The following is a 15,663-nucleotide window of genomic DNA, read 5'->3' on the forward strand; positions in this document are numbered from 1 at the left end:
TGTTATAACACATGCCATCAGCTTTGCCTTGGCTGATAAAGGACAGGTGAATAGCCAGAGAAAAGAATACGCACTGGCCACCACCTCCTGTCACTTCAGCACAGCTCCACACCCTCTACCAGTAAAGCAAGACCCGCTGTTCTACTCAAAGCTCCAACCACACTGACAAAGCACAACCAAGACAGCCATACCATCAGGACATACCATACATCAAACACAGCTCTAAAGCCAGTCACAGGGATATCTTACACTGTGCTTCAGTTATGAAAGATGCATATTTCCTGCTATTGCACTGATACACAATGACAAAGCCTCTCCCTGCTACTATCAGTAGGACAAATCATTACCAATAATACAAAGAAAAGGGGAAAGAAGCCCTAGCATCCAGCTTAGATGTTAACCACATGCAGGAGAGACTGATTGCACCCCTCCTAAGGAGATTCAGATTGTGTGGCTTCACCAAGCATTTCCATCCAATCTGGCATGAGGGTTTAATAATATCACTGTGGTGTCATCATCCATAGTGGGTGCGCTATATGCTTATTTCAGTCCTCTGTAACCATCCGGTTGCAGGAATGACTGTGAAGACTCCATCTGTTAGTGTTCCAGGTATTTCCTATAGGAGACCTTCCTTTTAGGCTGATTTGAGAGAGTCCTACAGACTTTGGGAGACTGGGAGCGATTTACCTCCCAGGTTGAGCACTGCAGTGCTGCAGCTCTAAGACTCTAGCTGCAAAGCATTTGATTGTGATAAGGTCCATAATCCCTGCCATGTACAAGACAGCCTCATCTAGGATGCTTAAGAATTTTCCAAGGCTGACCTAAGCCACCTCAGATGCTTAGGAGACTCTCTTCCCCTCCTGTGTAAAAGAATGGGCCAAGCTCATTTCATTAAACTCCAAGTCTATTTTCCAAGGCCCCTTGGGCTCAAGAGCAAGAGTCCCCATTCCCCAAAATATTTTTTTCTCTCTGGAAACCTCTGCAAATTCTACAAGTTAAAAATGAGCTTCTACAACCACAAGCAGAAAAATTCTTATTCAGGGCTCTCTCTTCTGCTGAAATGTGTTAACTCCTTGTTTATGTAAATAGTTGAAGTAGGACAGATCCCGCAAGAGAGGCTGAGGGACTCCCTGCTCCAGAGCGTCTTGTGGCTGATATTCAGGAGAATTTTTGCTGAAATATAGTACAAAAAGTTAAAAAAAAAAAAAAAAAAAATCTGTAGTTCAACTTGTTCCCCTACACCTCAGCAAGCATCTCTATCTGGGAAACATTCAGTTACTTGCGGATGAGTGTGTCTCACCAGCTAAAAGTTCTGTTTGAACGACAAAATGTCCTAGCAAAAGATTTCATAAAACTGGCAGATCTCTCTAAGAGGTTCTCCTTTTGATGACTTGGTTTACTCGAAAAATTCTAGTTCAGTTTTAATAATTAGATCAAAATTTAGCCATTTATTGTGATGGCATCTCCAAGCACAGTCTCCTGGATCAATCCTTTGGATCAAGAAATGCTGAGCAATAAGGAAACAGATCCTTTAATATTTAAAAGAATAAAGGGGTGAAAAGGATCAATGGGCACAAAAGGAAGCTGGACAATGAGATACCAATCTGTTTTCCTCAAGAGTTTTTAATCCCTCAAATCCAAATGACCTCAAAGAGCCTTCTGAAGAATGAAATCACATGTATCACAGTGTCACACAGTATCACAGTATGTTTGGGATTGGAAGGGACCTCAAAAGATCATCTAGTCCAATCCTCCTGCTGGAGCAGGAACGCCTAGGTGAGGTCGCACAGGAACATGTCCAGGTGGGTTTTGAATGTCTCCAGAGAAGGAGACTCCACAACCTCCCTGGGCAGCCTGTTCCAGTGCTCTGTCACCCTTACTGAGAGGAAGTTTTTTCTCAAATTTAAGTGGAACCTCTTGTGTTCCAGCTTGATCCCATTACCCCTTGTCCTATCATTGTTTGCCACCGAGAAGAGCCTGGCTCCATCCTCGTGGCACTCACCCTTTACATATTTATAAACATTAATAAGGTCACCCCTCAGTCTCCTCTTCTCCAAACTAAAGAGACCCAGCTCCCTCAGCCTTTCTTCATAAGGGAGATGCTCCACTCCCTTAATCATCTTTGTTGCCCTATGCTGGACCCCCTCCAGCAGTTCCCTGTCCTTCCTGAACGAAGGGGCCCAGAACTGGACACAATATTCCAGATGTGGTCTCACCAGGGAAGAGTAGAGGGGAAGGAGAACCTCTCTCAATCTACTAACCACCCCCCTTCCAATACACCCCAGGATGCCATTGGCCTTCCTGGCCACAAGGGCACAGTGCTGGCTCATGGTCATCCTGCTGTTCACCAGGACCCCCAGGTCCCTTTCCCCTACACTGCTCTCTAATATGTAATTTCCCAACCTATACTGGAACCTGGGGTTGTTCCTGCCCAGATGCAGGACTCCACACTTGCCCTTGTTAAATTTCATTAGGTTATTCCCCGCCCAACTCTCCAGCCTGTCCAGGTCTCGCTGGATGGCAGCACAGCCTTCTGGCGTGTGAGCCACTCCTCCCAGCTTAGTGTCATCAGCAAACTTGCTGATAGTACACTCTATTCCCTCGTCTAAATCGTTAATGAATATATTGAATAATACTGGCCCCAGTACTGACCCCTGAGGCACTCCACTAGATACTGGCCTCCAACTAGACTCCGCATCATTGACTACCACTCTCTGGCTTCTCTCCTTAAGCCAGTTTGCAACCCACCTCACTACTCTATTGTCTAGACCACACCTCTTCAACTTAGCTGTGAGGATGCTGTGGGAGACTGTGTCAAAGGCTTTACTGAAGTCAAGGTAGACCACATCCACAGCTCTGCCATCATCCATCCACCTTGTTACATTCTCATAAAAGGCTATGAGGTTGGTCAAGCATGACTTACCCTTGGTAAAGCCATGCTGACAGCCCCTAATAACCCTCTTATCCTTGATAAGCCTTGAGATGGCACCAAGGATAAGCTGTTCCATTACTTTCCCAGGGACAGAGGTGAGGCTGACCGGTCTATAGTTACCCGGGTCCTCCTTCTTGCCCTTTTTGAAGACTGGAGTGACATTTGCTTTCCTCCAATCCTCGGGCACCTCTCCCGTTTCCCAAGACTTGGCAAAGATAATGGAGAGCGGTCCAGCAATGACTTCAGCCAGCTCCCTCAGCACCCACGGATGCATCCCATCTGGACCCATAGATTTATGGATGTCCAGACTATTTAATTGCTCCCTAACCCAGTCCTCATCAACTAAAGCGAACTCCTCCATTGACCCGGCTTCATCTGGGGTCTCAGGGGTACATGGCTCCCCATGACAGCCTTCGGCCGAGCAGACAGAGACAAAGAAGGCATTCAGTAATTCTGCCTTCTCTGTATCTTCTGCCACCAGGGCACCCACCCCATTCATCAGTGGGCCTACATTGCCTGGGACATGAACTGTGTGCCCTAACTTCAGAGTTGGTTCTCATGTTTTTTAATAGCTTTCTCTAGATATAAAATAAAGTAGTGATAATTTAGGAAGCAAATACAGATGTTTAACTGTGCTTCACCATCCCTTAGTCATACAGCCAAATTCTGCTTTCAGTGATTCTAGCAGAAGTCGTACCGGACCATTCAGGTGTTTCTGAGCTAGGTTTGTCCAGAGGGCTACTGCAGATTTTCTGACTGTACTTTAAAAACCACAAACAGGTCCTATTAATGCATAATTAGCCTTCTCCTAAAAAAAAAAATTAAAAAATAATAAAAAAAAATAACTGCAGGGGCTGGGAAACTGCTACAAAATACTGAGGGTTTTGACCTTTTCTGGTACTTAAAATAAATTATGCACACAAATCAGAAGGCAATCCTGAAATCCTTCCCCTTTCAAAAAGGAGAAGGAAATACATGGTAATAAAAATCTTCTGTCACTGCTGTCCTCACGTAAAGTTCTAACATCAACAGTTTTTAAGGTGAATCAAATCAGTGCATCTCAGTTCATTTCCAATTACGAGGAGCATCAACTTAATATCAAAATGGCCCATAAGACCCACTGACTTCATTGCTATTCCACCACTGGTAAGGCTATTGGGGAATAAAAGGAGCAATATTTCCTGGTGTTCAGAAGCTTTGATAATTATATGTCAAATGTCCTATACCAATGTGTTGAAGAGTTTCCTTAAATAAGGATCATTCTAGTTGCTTGGCAGTAATCACACTGAAATGAAGTGAGGAGTGGTTCCTTTGAGTCATTACATTTATCTTCCCATTCTGGTGCTGATTCAAAAGTGTTTTTCCCCCTTCCCATGGTGAATTGCCCTTTTTCTGAGACATGCTGTAGTGACTGTCATCACTCTGGTAAGAACACAGCTCCATAGCTTGTCTTAGGCAGGAAACTTCAGAAGCATGGAAAATTGCTGGTGGGAAGTCAAATGAGTCATCTTCTGTTTGTGAATGGGGTAAGCAGTAAAAGCTTTTTTGGAGTCTTTTAAGGTGCAGCAACATGGTATCACTGAGGAATATCACGAGAATGGAGAAGACCTTTGAAGAAGAAAACCATCCTCCCTCTGATCCTCTAGTTACTGCTATCTTCTCTAAAGAAGCTGTCCTCAGGCACTGCCTGCTCGCCATATGCCTACGCATCAGTAGGGCTCATATTCTTATACACTCATATTTGAACCCCTGGCAGTCAACTTTTCTCCTTTACACACGGTTAGGGGTACAAGCTGTGCCAAGTTTGCATTTGCCTTACCTAGTATCTGCCTTACACAAGCCCAAATTGTATTGTAGAGTTGCAGGGGCCATCATGAGCCATTTTCTCACATTGAAAAGAGCCCTCTAACAATAATTTCACAGTTCCCTGTATCTGCATGCACCTGCCCTTATCTGTGGCCAAAGAATAGTCTTGGTGACAAAGAGTGTGTAACAGCATGTATTTCTTGGCACCTCATGGCACACTGCATTGTGGCCCACTGATGCAGTGACAAGTGCTCCTGCAAAGCACTGGAATGGTTGGGACCGCAAACCGGTGGGTCCTTGCGGGGGAATATCAGCCCAGGAATTACTTTGAGTTTGGCTTCTTCCCAAAACTACAAATGTACTCATCTTCCTTTGTGTCTGCTTTACAGCAATTTGTAACTTCTATCCTTTTGCTATCTCACATCTCCTTGTCCTGAAAAATCAGGAAATTCAATACATCACATGGAAAAAACTAATTATTTTAGCCTTTCTTTTTGTTTTAAAAGGTTTTTCTAATGCTTAAAAGCCAATATTTTTTTTTCCATCTGGAAGAGCTTAAATATCCTCTTTCATCGGCCAGGACAAACCATACGGAACATAAATATTTTTAAATTCCTTGAAGGGCCATTTGAATATATTGCTGTAAGTATACATGGGGGATTGTTATGAACATAATGACTTAACAACAGATAATCAACAGAAGGACTTCACCCGATATTGATGCAGTCCTAACTGAATTCCCCACCCATGCATAACCTTATCAGAGTGCCAAAATCCCTGTGGTGTGCCAGCAGCATTACCCATCTGGGGTACTGACACAGAAAGGCACAGTAGCTCGAACAGGATGGGAAGTTCAGGCTGTGCTGCTGATGGCCTGGCTGACTTTTCTTTATAGAAATTACAGGCATATGTCCCCCAAAAGGACTGACCATTCTCTTGGACAGTTTCTTCAGAGAGCTTGGTACTGAAACTACTTGATTTTGGGGAGAGTCAACATAAACAACATGAAAGGAATAAGCTTCTGGTAGGCAAACTGCTAATCTCACTTTGATGAACCTCTTCATTTTAAGCCACAAACAATTTGTTTAAGTGGTTTATAAATATAGGTACCACGGGACCATGTTGCAGTGGTCGGAGTGGCTGAGGCAACCCTGACTAGATTTTCACTGTTTAGATCAAGGTCCCTTCACCTTCCCACACTGATATAGATTGGGAGAGTGAAGGGAGACTGCAAAGTGGCATTAAGTGGCGCATGTACCAGCTGTCTTAAATTGAAGCTGGGCACATGCACAAGGATTCCATCTGGTAACTGTCATTACTATCCACTGGGAAATTCTGCCCTGCTTTACATTAGAACTTCCTTCAAAACTGTAATGAAGATGGTGTGCAGCACTTACTAGGCAGAGACTCTGATGCAGCTCCTTTTGATGCAGCCCAAGATACAATTGGCCTTCTAGGCTGCAAGTGCACATTTTTGGGTCAAATCCAATCTTTCATCCACCAGTACCCCTAAGTCCTTCTCCTCAGGGCTGCTCTCAATCCCTTCAGACCACAGCCTATATTGATACCAGGGCTTGCCCTGACCCACGTGCAGGACCTTGCACTTGGCATAGTTGAACCTCATGAGGTTCACGTGGGCACACTTCTCAAGCTTGTCCATGTCCCTCTGGGTGGCATCCCATCCCTCAAGTCTGTCACCTGCACCTCTCAGCTTGGTATCATCTGCAAACTTGCTGAGAGTGCACTGGTAAAGGACAAGAAAACAGAAACTTCAAAAGTAAAGTCCAACCCCTGTGGCTTCAGCAATCATTTTGAGGATTTAGAACTTGGCTTACAGGTCCTGGCAACTAGACATGCAGATGTTGTCTTCAGGTGTGATCCTGAGAAAGGTGATCTGGGAGGGAGAACCAGCTTTATACGTCCCTCTTTTTCCCCCTGCAGAATCACGACATAAGCTAGCAGGACACATGGCCGCATCTGCCTTCAACCCATGTGAACAGATGGTTTATCTCTCAACCCATGGCCCAGCCACTGGGGCAACATCTGTATGGATACTAATTAGCAAGCCCGCAGCCAGATGAGGAAATTAAGGGAGCCAAATGCAGCTACCTAGAACATGGCCGTGCAGCCAGATCTCAAGGCCTGTCAGACAGATTTGAGTAAACACACATTAACTCCTACATTGCCACATAGCTCTGGGTTTGCATGCTGGCACAGAACAACACAAGCCATAAAACAGCTAATTAACCTTGGCAGATAAGAGAGCTGTCACCAAAAGATTTCAGAGCCCTTTTTAAAGGAAGGAAATAACTCAGCATACAAGAGGGGATACTTATGCACAGTGCAGGGACATGACTTGCCTGGCATTACCTCAGAGGCCCAGAACAACCACATGCTGAACCCACCCAACCACACCACCCATGAGCAGAAAGGCCTGAAGGCCTGTAGGGAGCAAAGCTGGTAATTCCCTCTTTCATGCTAAAAATTCATCTCCACCCCGATCCCTCTCTGTGGTGAAAGGGCGCTGTGGTACCAATAGCATCACCTTCCAGCTGGGCTACAGCAACAGAGAGACCGAGAATTTATACTTACTTAAAATCTTTGTGGCTTTTTGTGTGGCTGGAGTTAAATCTCAGTTTCAGTGAGCAATTCTATTCTGCTGAACAAGATTTCTACATCTTTCTTTTAATTCTTTGACTACTTTTCCCAGTTTCCTGTCTTTAATAGCCATATAACATGGCTATTCATAAGTAGATTATTATTATTATTATTATTATTATTATTTTTATTTTTTTTTTTTTTTTTTATTATTAGTGCAGCTTAACAGATTAAGAGTCTGGAGGAAAGGGCAATACAAACACTAAACAGACTCATCTCAGAGTTATGTTTACGGCACAAATATCAGCTCTGTTTTCTACATATCTACACAGTCTTGAGAGCCACTTGCCACGTAGTCGGCACCTTCTGAGCACTATGAGGCTTCAGTTTATAACTCTACATGGCAGAGCTTGGAGTTTCCTGATGTGGTGATTTTTTGTTTTGTTTAGTTTTCATTTGAACTACAGCAAGAAAAAAAAAGAAACCAACCAACCAACCTAACAAACCCAGCAACAACAAAAAAAACCCCAAGCATTCCAAGCATTGAGATGTTGGAAATGAGAATAGAAACTTCCATTGTTTTCAGTTCAAGCAGGCTCTGTCTCAACAGATTTCAAGCAGTCTTTCTTTCCGCCAAGAAGTAAAAAGTATCCCAAGATAAGCGATGCTACTTCTCACCCAGCTCTGAAACACAGTGATTGCAAAATTACCATGCTTACCAGAAAGAATGGAGACAGTTGTCATAAAGCAGCCACATGTATTTATCATATTGCTGACTGAGGCACGTTGAATGGCTAGCACTTTTTCTTAGTGTCTTAACATCAGCTATTTCTTTAAGAATTTCAGCTCCCATTTTCTATATCTTGATGCTAGAGACCATCCACAGCCTTCTGCTCCTAGGGCCAAAGTGTACGTCCTCTGGTTTTGCATTTGTAGTACTTTAGAGAGGGATGATAAACATAGGCATATACGAAGAGCAACAGCAACAAAAGATCCTGTGTGCCTATGAAGGGTTTATTTAAACTGACCTAAGTCCTGAGCAAATTCTCCTCCTTGGAACAGAAATGATAGTACTAGCCATTTAGGCTTTTGTTTTACTATCTGGACATGTTATGGGGCAATGAACAAGCACACAGAATCCACCAAGAAAGCTCTTGCAGGAAAACTTAACTCTAAATTCCACTTCTGTAAAGCTGTCCATCGAAGGTTTATTGAAAACAGAATTTAAAACACGCTAGTATGTTTTTATTGAGATCTGTCTTGTTTGCTTGAAAGGTTGGACCAGGAAGGGGCAATGAGGGCTTCATGGACATGCAGCAGCATGATCAAGGAAGAATGGCTTTGAGCTTCTGGCTTGGACATAAGACAGAAATTCTACATGTCAAAATATGTAATAAGCAATGACCTTATTTCACTGCTGCAGGTAAAGGGGTTTTCTTAGCTTTTGCTGATAATCGCACAGCTTTCTCCTGAGTTTCCTTCATAATTTTTAAAGTTCCCGTTTTCTTCTCTAGTAATTTGATTATTAGACTTCAAAACAGTAGTTCAGCTAACTTTGATTTGATCACTGTTCTTCTTGAAACTTCATTCTGTTTGCACCAATACAATTCCTTCCTGCTTATTTTTATTTTATAACATTTACAGAAAGGACTCAGTCATTTTCTCTTCCTATAATTAGCAAGGATGAATCCAGTAGAGAACTGGTTATCCTAAGAGCCTAAGTAGGTCCCTCGTAAATTAATTGCTGATTCACAGACTCACCAGAGATTTTTTTATAAAATCATACAGTATTTTTTCTACAGAATCTCACCTCACTCAGGATTCCTGATAGGCCTGTTTGGGGAGTGAATGGACATTTGAGGCTAAAGAGGTTATTGGCATAGGACTCTAGCCCCACATAATGAAGAAAAGTGAGAGATGTGTAATGAATGGGGATGAGAACTCCAGAAAGAGAAATGAAAGTTTCACTGTTAAAGCAGTTGAACTCTACTGTGAAGAATGAGTTTCTCTCCTCACATTTTCCATAAAACACCTATGGAAAACATAGAAACAGTTTTTATGGAAGGTGATTTCCATTTTGTGCTTTTTATGTCTTTTTCTGGCTCTGAGTCAAGATCTGAATTCAGATTTACACAAGTGCTGAATACTGACACCTTAATTAAAACACACTTTAGACATCTCATCTATGGGGTGAGGGGGAAGGCAGCTTCCCTCAAAATATTCAGATCTTCAGGAACTGAAAAAATCAAACATCCCAGATTAGCAGATACTCAAGATAAATTTGTGCTTCTCTGACTTCAGTTCTCTCTGAAGAGAAATAACTGCACTGCTATAATTCACAGTGGTTTCATGAACATGAAAATGAGTAAGGAAAGAAAGATGTCTGAGGAAATCAATGCTTCTTTTTAATGAGTCTTGGGTGGTGCACATTAAATAAAGAAAAAGGACACCCGCTTCCTGATTGCTGCAAATTTTTGTTTGCAGAACACCAATAAGCCATTTTTATTCCTCTGCAGATCATGTAGGGTTATTTGTGCTTGTTATTAAAATGATGCACATTTGCATGCTAGCCAGGTCTGTCTTTCCAACTCCTGCTCAGCGCTCAGCGCCTGTTCAGTGAACCAAAATTCAGACACTCCTAATTTCCCACACAGTTCAGACCAAACATGTGATAAACCTGCTGCATTTCCACCTTCTGATCACATCCCTTTCAACAGCAAAAGGCTTCCAAAAATAGTAAGGGCAGAGACAGATTTGGCTATGGGTTCTGGCCTGGCAGGCTATGCTGACCCCAGTTCACCTTCTGTAAGCATTACCACAGATCTGAAGCAGGAAAAATACCATTTAAAAAATAAGAAAACAAAACAAAACAACAAAACAAAACAACAAACAACAAAAGAAACTACCACCACTCACACAAACCATCAAAAAACCCAACAACAATTAAAACAAACAAACAAACAACCAACAACAGATAGCTGTGCTCACCTCAGCCAGAGCAGCGGAGAAATGATTACAGTTCTTGTGCATCAGGTGGTATGCGTTGCCTTTATATTCCTTGCCCAGCTCTTCCATAATCTTATCCACATCCTCTTCCGTGAAGTCTGTAGTGCCCAAGGCAATAGATTCTCTAATTAAAAGCAAAACACACATCAAGAAACATGGAAAGATACAGCGAAGAGAGTGATACATATCTAGGGAAAGGGAAATGATCAGACATTGGCAAAAAGGACAGGCTTAAAACATGGACATGCATGTTTGGGCTATCCAAGACTAACAAAATGGTGCAGTAATATCTCCAGCTCATCCCCAAAGCAGGTTACAGCACAGCTAACTGCCCCAAGACCTTCCTGCTCACCACCAGGTAAGTCTCAGCTTTGGGGATCTGCTCCCACTCTGCCCATCAACCCCCATTAGAAACTTCCAGTAGGACAGAGATTATTTTCTCATGATGAAGGGGGGTTGTGTGGGGTGGACCAGAAAGGATTAGACTGGGAACTTTATGCAGAAACCTATTGCTTCTCCCAGTATTCACTCAATAGTGCTCAGGCTTCTAAAAGTCTCCAACAACCCTCAACATAAACTGGCAGTTCGGGAAGGTCAAGCCCCACTTGCTATGGGCAGCTCCTTGACCCACAGCCCCACAGTCCGAGCACCTTGAACAACACGCTAATGCAGCATCCTCTCAGACTCCTCTAGAAACTGCCCTGTGCCTTGTGACAGAGTAGCAATAAGCACACGAGGTGATGACTTCTGGCACTCTATGCAGTATGCATAAATAGGTGACATTCATAAGACAACTAGGTTTTGTTTTTCCCCCCATGCACTGGTTCTGTGTAACACACAGTTAATCCCATGCTTGCTGACGGGTGAAACTGGGAGCATAGAAAACAAAGAAAATGGGAAAAGATAACTGCATTAATTTGTAAGCATCCTTTTAAATGCTGTCAAACACAGCTCAGTGCTGTTCCCTGCTTGCTGTACACGCTCTTTTATCTACCTCCAAAATCCCTGCAGGGCTGACTTTGAACCAGGATCATGTAAAGGATGCAGTGATGGTGCTTATGAGCAGAGGGAAAAGGGGGACCCAGAGGAGAGGGCTCCCCTGCTCCCTCTATACCAGTGGCTACCAGGGAGGAGAGGGTAAGACACAGAAAAGGGCCCTTACTTGAATTTAAAGGTTTCGCCAAGTTCTACAGCACTGCCAGGTGTGATCTCGAAAATCCCACTGAAAGGGTAGGGATGCCCTCCATAGGCAAACTCTGACAAGGAAAGAAGCAGACTGTGAGCAATTGAATGAATGCAATGTCAGGAAAAAGTCTATGGCAGCTGTCAGCACAGCTCAGCATCAGCACCAGGGCTGGGCTGTTGCCAACACCGGTTTCAGCCAGGATCTGCCCAGTTTCCTATCAGCCCGAGGATACCCTCACAGTCTCCGTCCTTGCTAACAGCACTGCTTTCCCACAGCACCAGGAAAACTCTGAGTCTGCCTCTGTGCCTGTCATTCAGATGCCTTCCTCTCCATCGAAAGTTCTGTGGTGGAGGCATCTAGAAACACTATGAGAAGCTGGTGGTGGTGATACTGAGCTGGAAAAAGTCTCTTCTAGAGTAGGGAGAAATCAATCTTCTTCCAGAGCAATTTACAGATAGCAACCAGGAATTACTTGCAGAAAGCCAAGCTGATTGCACTCTGCTGCCTCAGGCACACAGGTTGAGCCAGGAGATCCCTCCATGTCATGCACACCACCTTGCATGGCCTGTGAAACACAACCTGTGGACCTACAGTGTCATGCATGCCATCTCACACAGTCTGTGAAACCTTCTGAGCTCGATATAGAACATGGCAGCTCAGAGGCTTTATCTATTGCATTGCATTGGCTAAAAATACCATGAGTGAGATAGCCAAAGTCATTCTCATTTACGGCTGAAGAAGGACAAGGGAAGTGATGCTATTGTGTACTTCTCTGCACTACAGCTGTTTTCCCAGATCTCTTGACTGCTCCTTTTGCAATGGGTGCTCTAATCAGCTTCAATCCCATTCAGACCATTTCAAAAGTCTTCTTGTAACTTTGCTATTTCAAAAGAACAGTTGCCAAGATCTGGAAATCCAGATACCATCATTTCTAGCCAACAGACATACATAAATAATTACTACAAATCTGACTTATCCTGACATGGAATAAGCACAAACATTTTACGCAGGTCTCAAGACATCTACTGATCTGTCTCTCTCTTCCCCCACCCCTATTCCTCCCCTTCTCTCACCTCCTGTTTCACTGCAGAATGGCTTTTCAGCATTACTTGGTCCCTTCTATCTGTCATCCTGCTATATAGCTGCACAAGATGCAGGGGCTGCAATTACATACTGAAAGTAAGAAGGGCTACATGGTTCATGATGGAACGGCACAAATTCCTATTGAACTCCATAATGGACTCAAAAAAGAGAACTGGCTGAGTTTTTCACTCCTCAAAACATTCCTGACCAAAAGCTAGAAGTTTAGGGTGTTTTTTTTTGTATCAGACTAGCCATACAGTTGTCTCCGTGTTCTGCAGGTAGTGAAAAGGAAATACTTCATACCTCTGCCGTAGATCTCGATGCCAGAGTGGAAGACACCAATCCCCAAGGTGGAGGTGTATTCATTTATCCAGTACTACAGTAAAAGAAAAGCCACATTTGGAAGCATTAGTGGAAAAGAAACACACTATCTCGGTCTAGGATATATCCCCCATCACCTGTCCTCAGAGCAACTTCTCTTAAGGACAAGAGTGAGTTTGACATTATCTTGACACAAACAAATTGAGACTCCTTACAGACCAACAGTAGTGGGTACTGTGTTTATGCAGCTGACTGGGATTAGGTCTCCAAAAAAATGCTTATCTAGTCCTTTCCACATAAGGCATTTCCCTGTATTCCTTGACATAAATGGACCTGAACCTGCATAAATCTAGCTGCTACGGGAAGTGTGATTATTTATCCATCAGGTCAAATATTATAGCTGACACTGAGCCAGTTTTACCAATTCATTTATCTGATCTTCAAAATCTTGAGTTAAAAAATCCCCAAATATTTTCTGCACATCATTTTATATCGCCTCCTAACACCTACTTCTTATTAAGTTGGTTTTAGGCAATGAGATCTTGGAGACAGAGATCCAGGTCAAAAGAGCACCATTTAGTAGTTATCTCTATGACACTGGTAACTGCCTTCTAGAAAAAAGAAGCTCCAAGCATACTAGTCAACATTTAGCTTAGAGGCACCATATACTATCAAGCATCATTTCCAGCAGAGACAAAGGCTTTCTGCTCAAAAATTATGTCCAAGGTGACCGCAACTTCACCCAAGTCAAAGACAAATTTTCAGAGGAAGTATTAAGTGATTTCATTGCTCTGGAGTCCAGCACTTCCCTGGTACTTTTAGAGCTGAGAATGCTGCAGTCCAGCGCAGGCAAGTAACACACCTCCATCAAGCACTGCTCACTGTTTCCACCACACCATGAAGGACAGTGAAGACAAGTCCCAGCTAAGCTAATTCTGGGGTGGGAAGCTGCACAGCCGTGCCAGGGCTGTGCTGCATTGAAGATAATTAGCCCTGCTCAGCACCAGTATTTATTAGGTTAGCTGCAGAGCTGCAGAGCTGTGCTGCTACAGAAATTATGTTTTCAGGCAATGAGTTGAAACTGCCTGTGCTTGTTATATTTACAGTTCACCTACAGCTACTGCTCAGTGAAGATGCATCTCTAGTAACTCAGAGTAACTGAATTCTTATTTTGATCAAACACTGCAAGAAAAGTGAGTGTTGTTCATTTCTCTCCGTACAATGACATGACAGGTTCATTCAGCTCAAATTCTCTTTTGCATCTGGTAGCTGCTTCTGGTGGAGCCAGAATAAGCTGCACCTTCCCTGGTATCTGGTGTCACTGAACTGACACAGTATGAGTGAGAATCCCTCTGCTGTCAGGTAACCAAAGATCTGGTATACTCCATCTACTTTCCTCACACCACTTGCTTATGTATTTTTGATGACTGCAGTAGCTCTGTAAATCACCTGGAAATGCTTTCTGTGAGACCACTGCTGCTGTGGAAAAACACAGTAACTTTGACATGAAAAGTGCAGTCCTAAGCCTGACTTAATATACGGCCAGTCTTGATACCTTAAACCACATCCCCCAAAATGCTTGCCTCTGGCAGTATAGCAGCTCTCTTTCCCTCCAGAAAATGCTGTAATGCTGCTTGTTCTTTGTAAGTTTTGGTATCACGAATGATGTATTACTGCAGGAAGGGAGGAAACCACCTGACTCTAACTGGACCCCTGCTGACTGCTCTCCTCAGACTTTGTATAACCTCTTCACTTTAATTATGCAAACTCTTGTTTTTAGGATACATCAGAGCATTGGACTGGAGCTAGCTAGGTCAGGTAGGTCTCAACCTCTGCCAGCACATTAGCAGTGAGCCCTCTGTTGAACACCAGGCCTGGTATTTAGGGACAAGATGTGCCATTGCCTTTTTCTGCCCTTCTCCACAGATCTCTGTTGCCCTGTCCTCTGCAGCAGGTATATCCCTGCTCTGACTGGGGAAGAAGATACAGAGATGAAGGCTGCATAGGAAAGCCCATGTGACACCAGCCACATCTGCTGTCTCTCATGGACACATGGCCCTCAGTTCAGTTCCTTCATCTCCCAGATCTCATGGGTTAACTCCTCAGACAGTCTCAAGTAAGCTTCAGAGAAACACTGGTTTCTATGGAGTCCCACTGTAACAGCTCCCAGAGGATATGGTAAGTAGGTTGTCGTCTTCCCTCAGGCTGGGCTGTTGTCTCACAGCAACAACAGAACAACAACATGCCCAGGTCATGCCAGCTGCTTTGCTTGTAAGAGTAACTAATAGGAAGAGAAGGGAGACTTTTTAAATTAGAAATGCTCTTGCTAGTTATCAAAGTCAGAGCTATCTGCAGAGGCTGGTTTGCATCAGACTTTGTATATCAAACAAGGAAGTTAAATGGAAAGCCACTTTCAGCTATAGCTTTTTGTTTTCCATGTTAAAGTTTATGATGGATCCAAACAACAAATAAGCAAACAAGCAGGGAAAACCAAACTTCTCCTTGACTACCACGTTAAAATAATGCCTGGAGACCTGTTCACCTCATATTTACACAGCACTGTCAGAACACAAGTCCTCCCCATCCCTCATCTGCCTGCACCTCCCTTGTTCCCAGCACAGTCACAGCCCCCAAGACCCCTCCTGCCCATCTGAAAGAGCCCAAGAGCCAGGCTGCAGGACAGCTCTGGAAACACAAATGATGAGGATACCCCACCAAATATAAAGGAGAG

The 15,663-nt window shown here is 43.5% G+C and overlaps 1 protein-coding gene across 1 annotated transcript in view; it reads right to left on the reverse strand.

Moving 5' to 3' along the window:
* The window catches only part of LOC308041051 (deubiquitinase DESI2-like), a gene marked incomplete at its 5' end in the record, with an annotated part of 60,377 nt that overhangs the window by 8,388 nt on the left and 36,326 nt on the right, over window positions 1-15,663 (reverse strand). Inside the window, 3 exons of the mRNA XM_080345509.1 lie at window positions 10,325-10,466; window positions 11,505-11,598; window positions 12,915-12,987. Coding sequence (XP_080201635.1) covers window positions 10,325-10,466; window positions 11,505-11,598; window positions 12,915-12,987 — 309 coding nt within the window. The remainder of the gene's footprint in view (window positions 1-10,324; window positions 10,467-11,504; window positions 11,599-12,914; window positions 12,988-15,663) is intronic.

The sequence above is a fragment of the Nesoenas mayeri genome (assembly GCF_963082525.1).
Source record: "Nesoenas mayeri genome assembly, chromosome: 5".
Classification (NCBI taxonomy): domain Eukaryota; kingdom Metazoa; phylum Chordata; class Aves; order Columbiformes; family Columbidae; genus Nesoenas; species Nesoenas mayeri.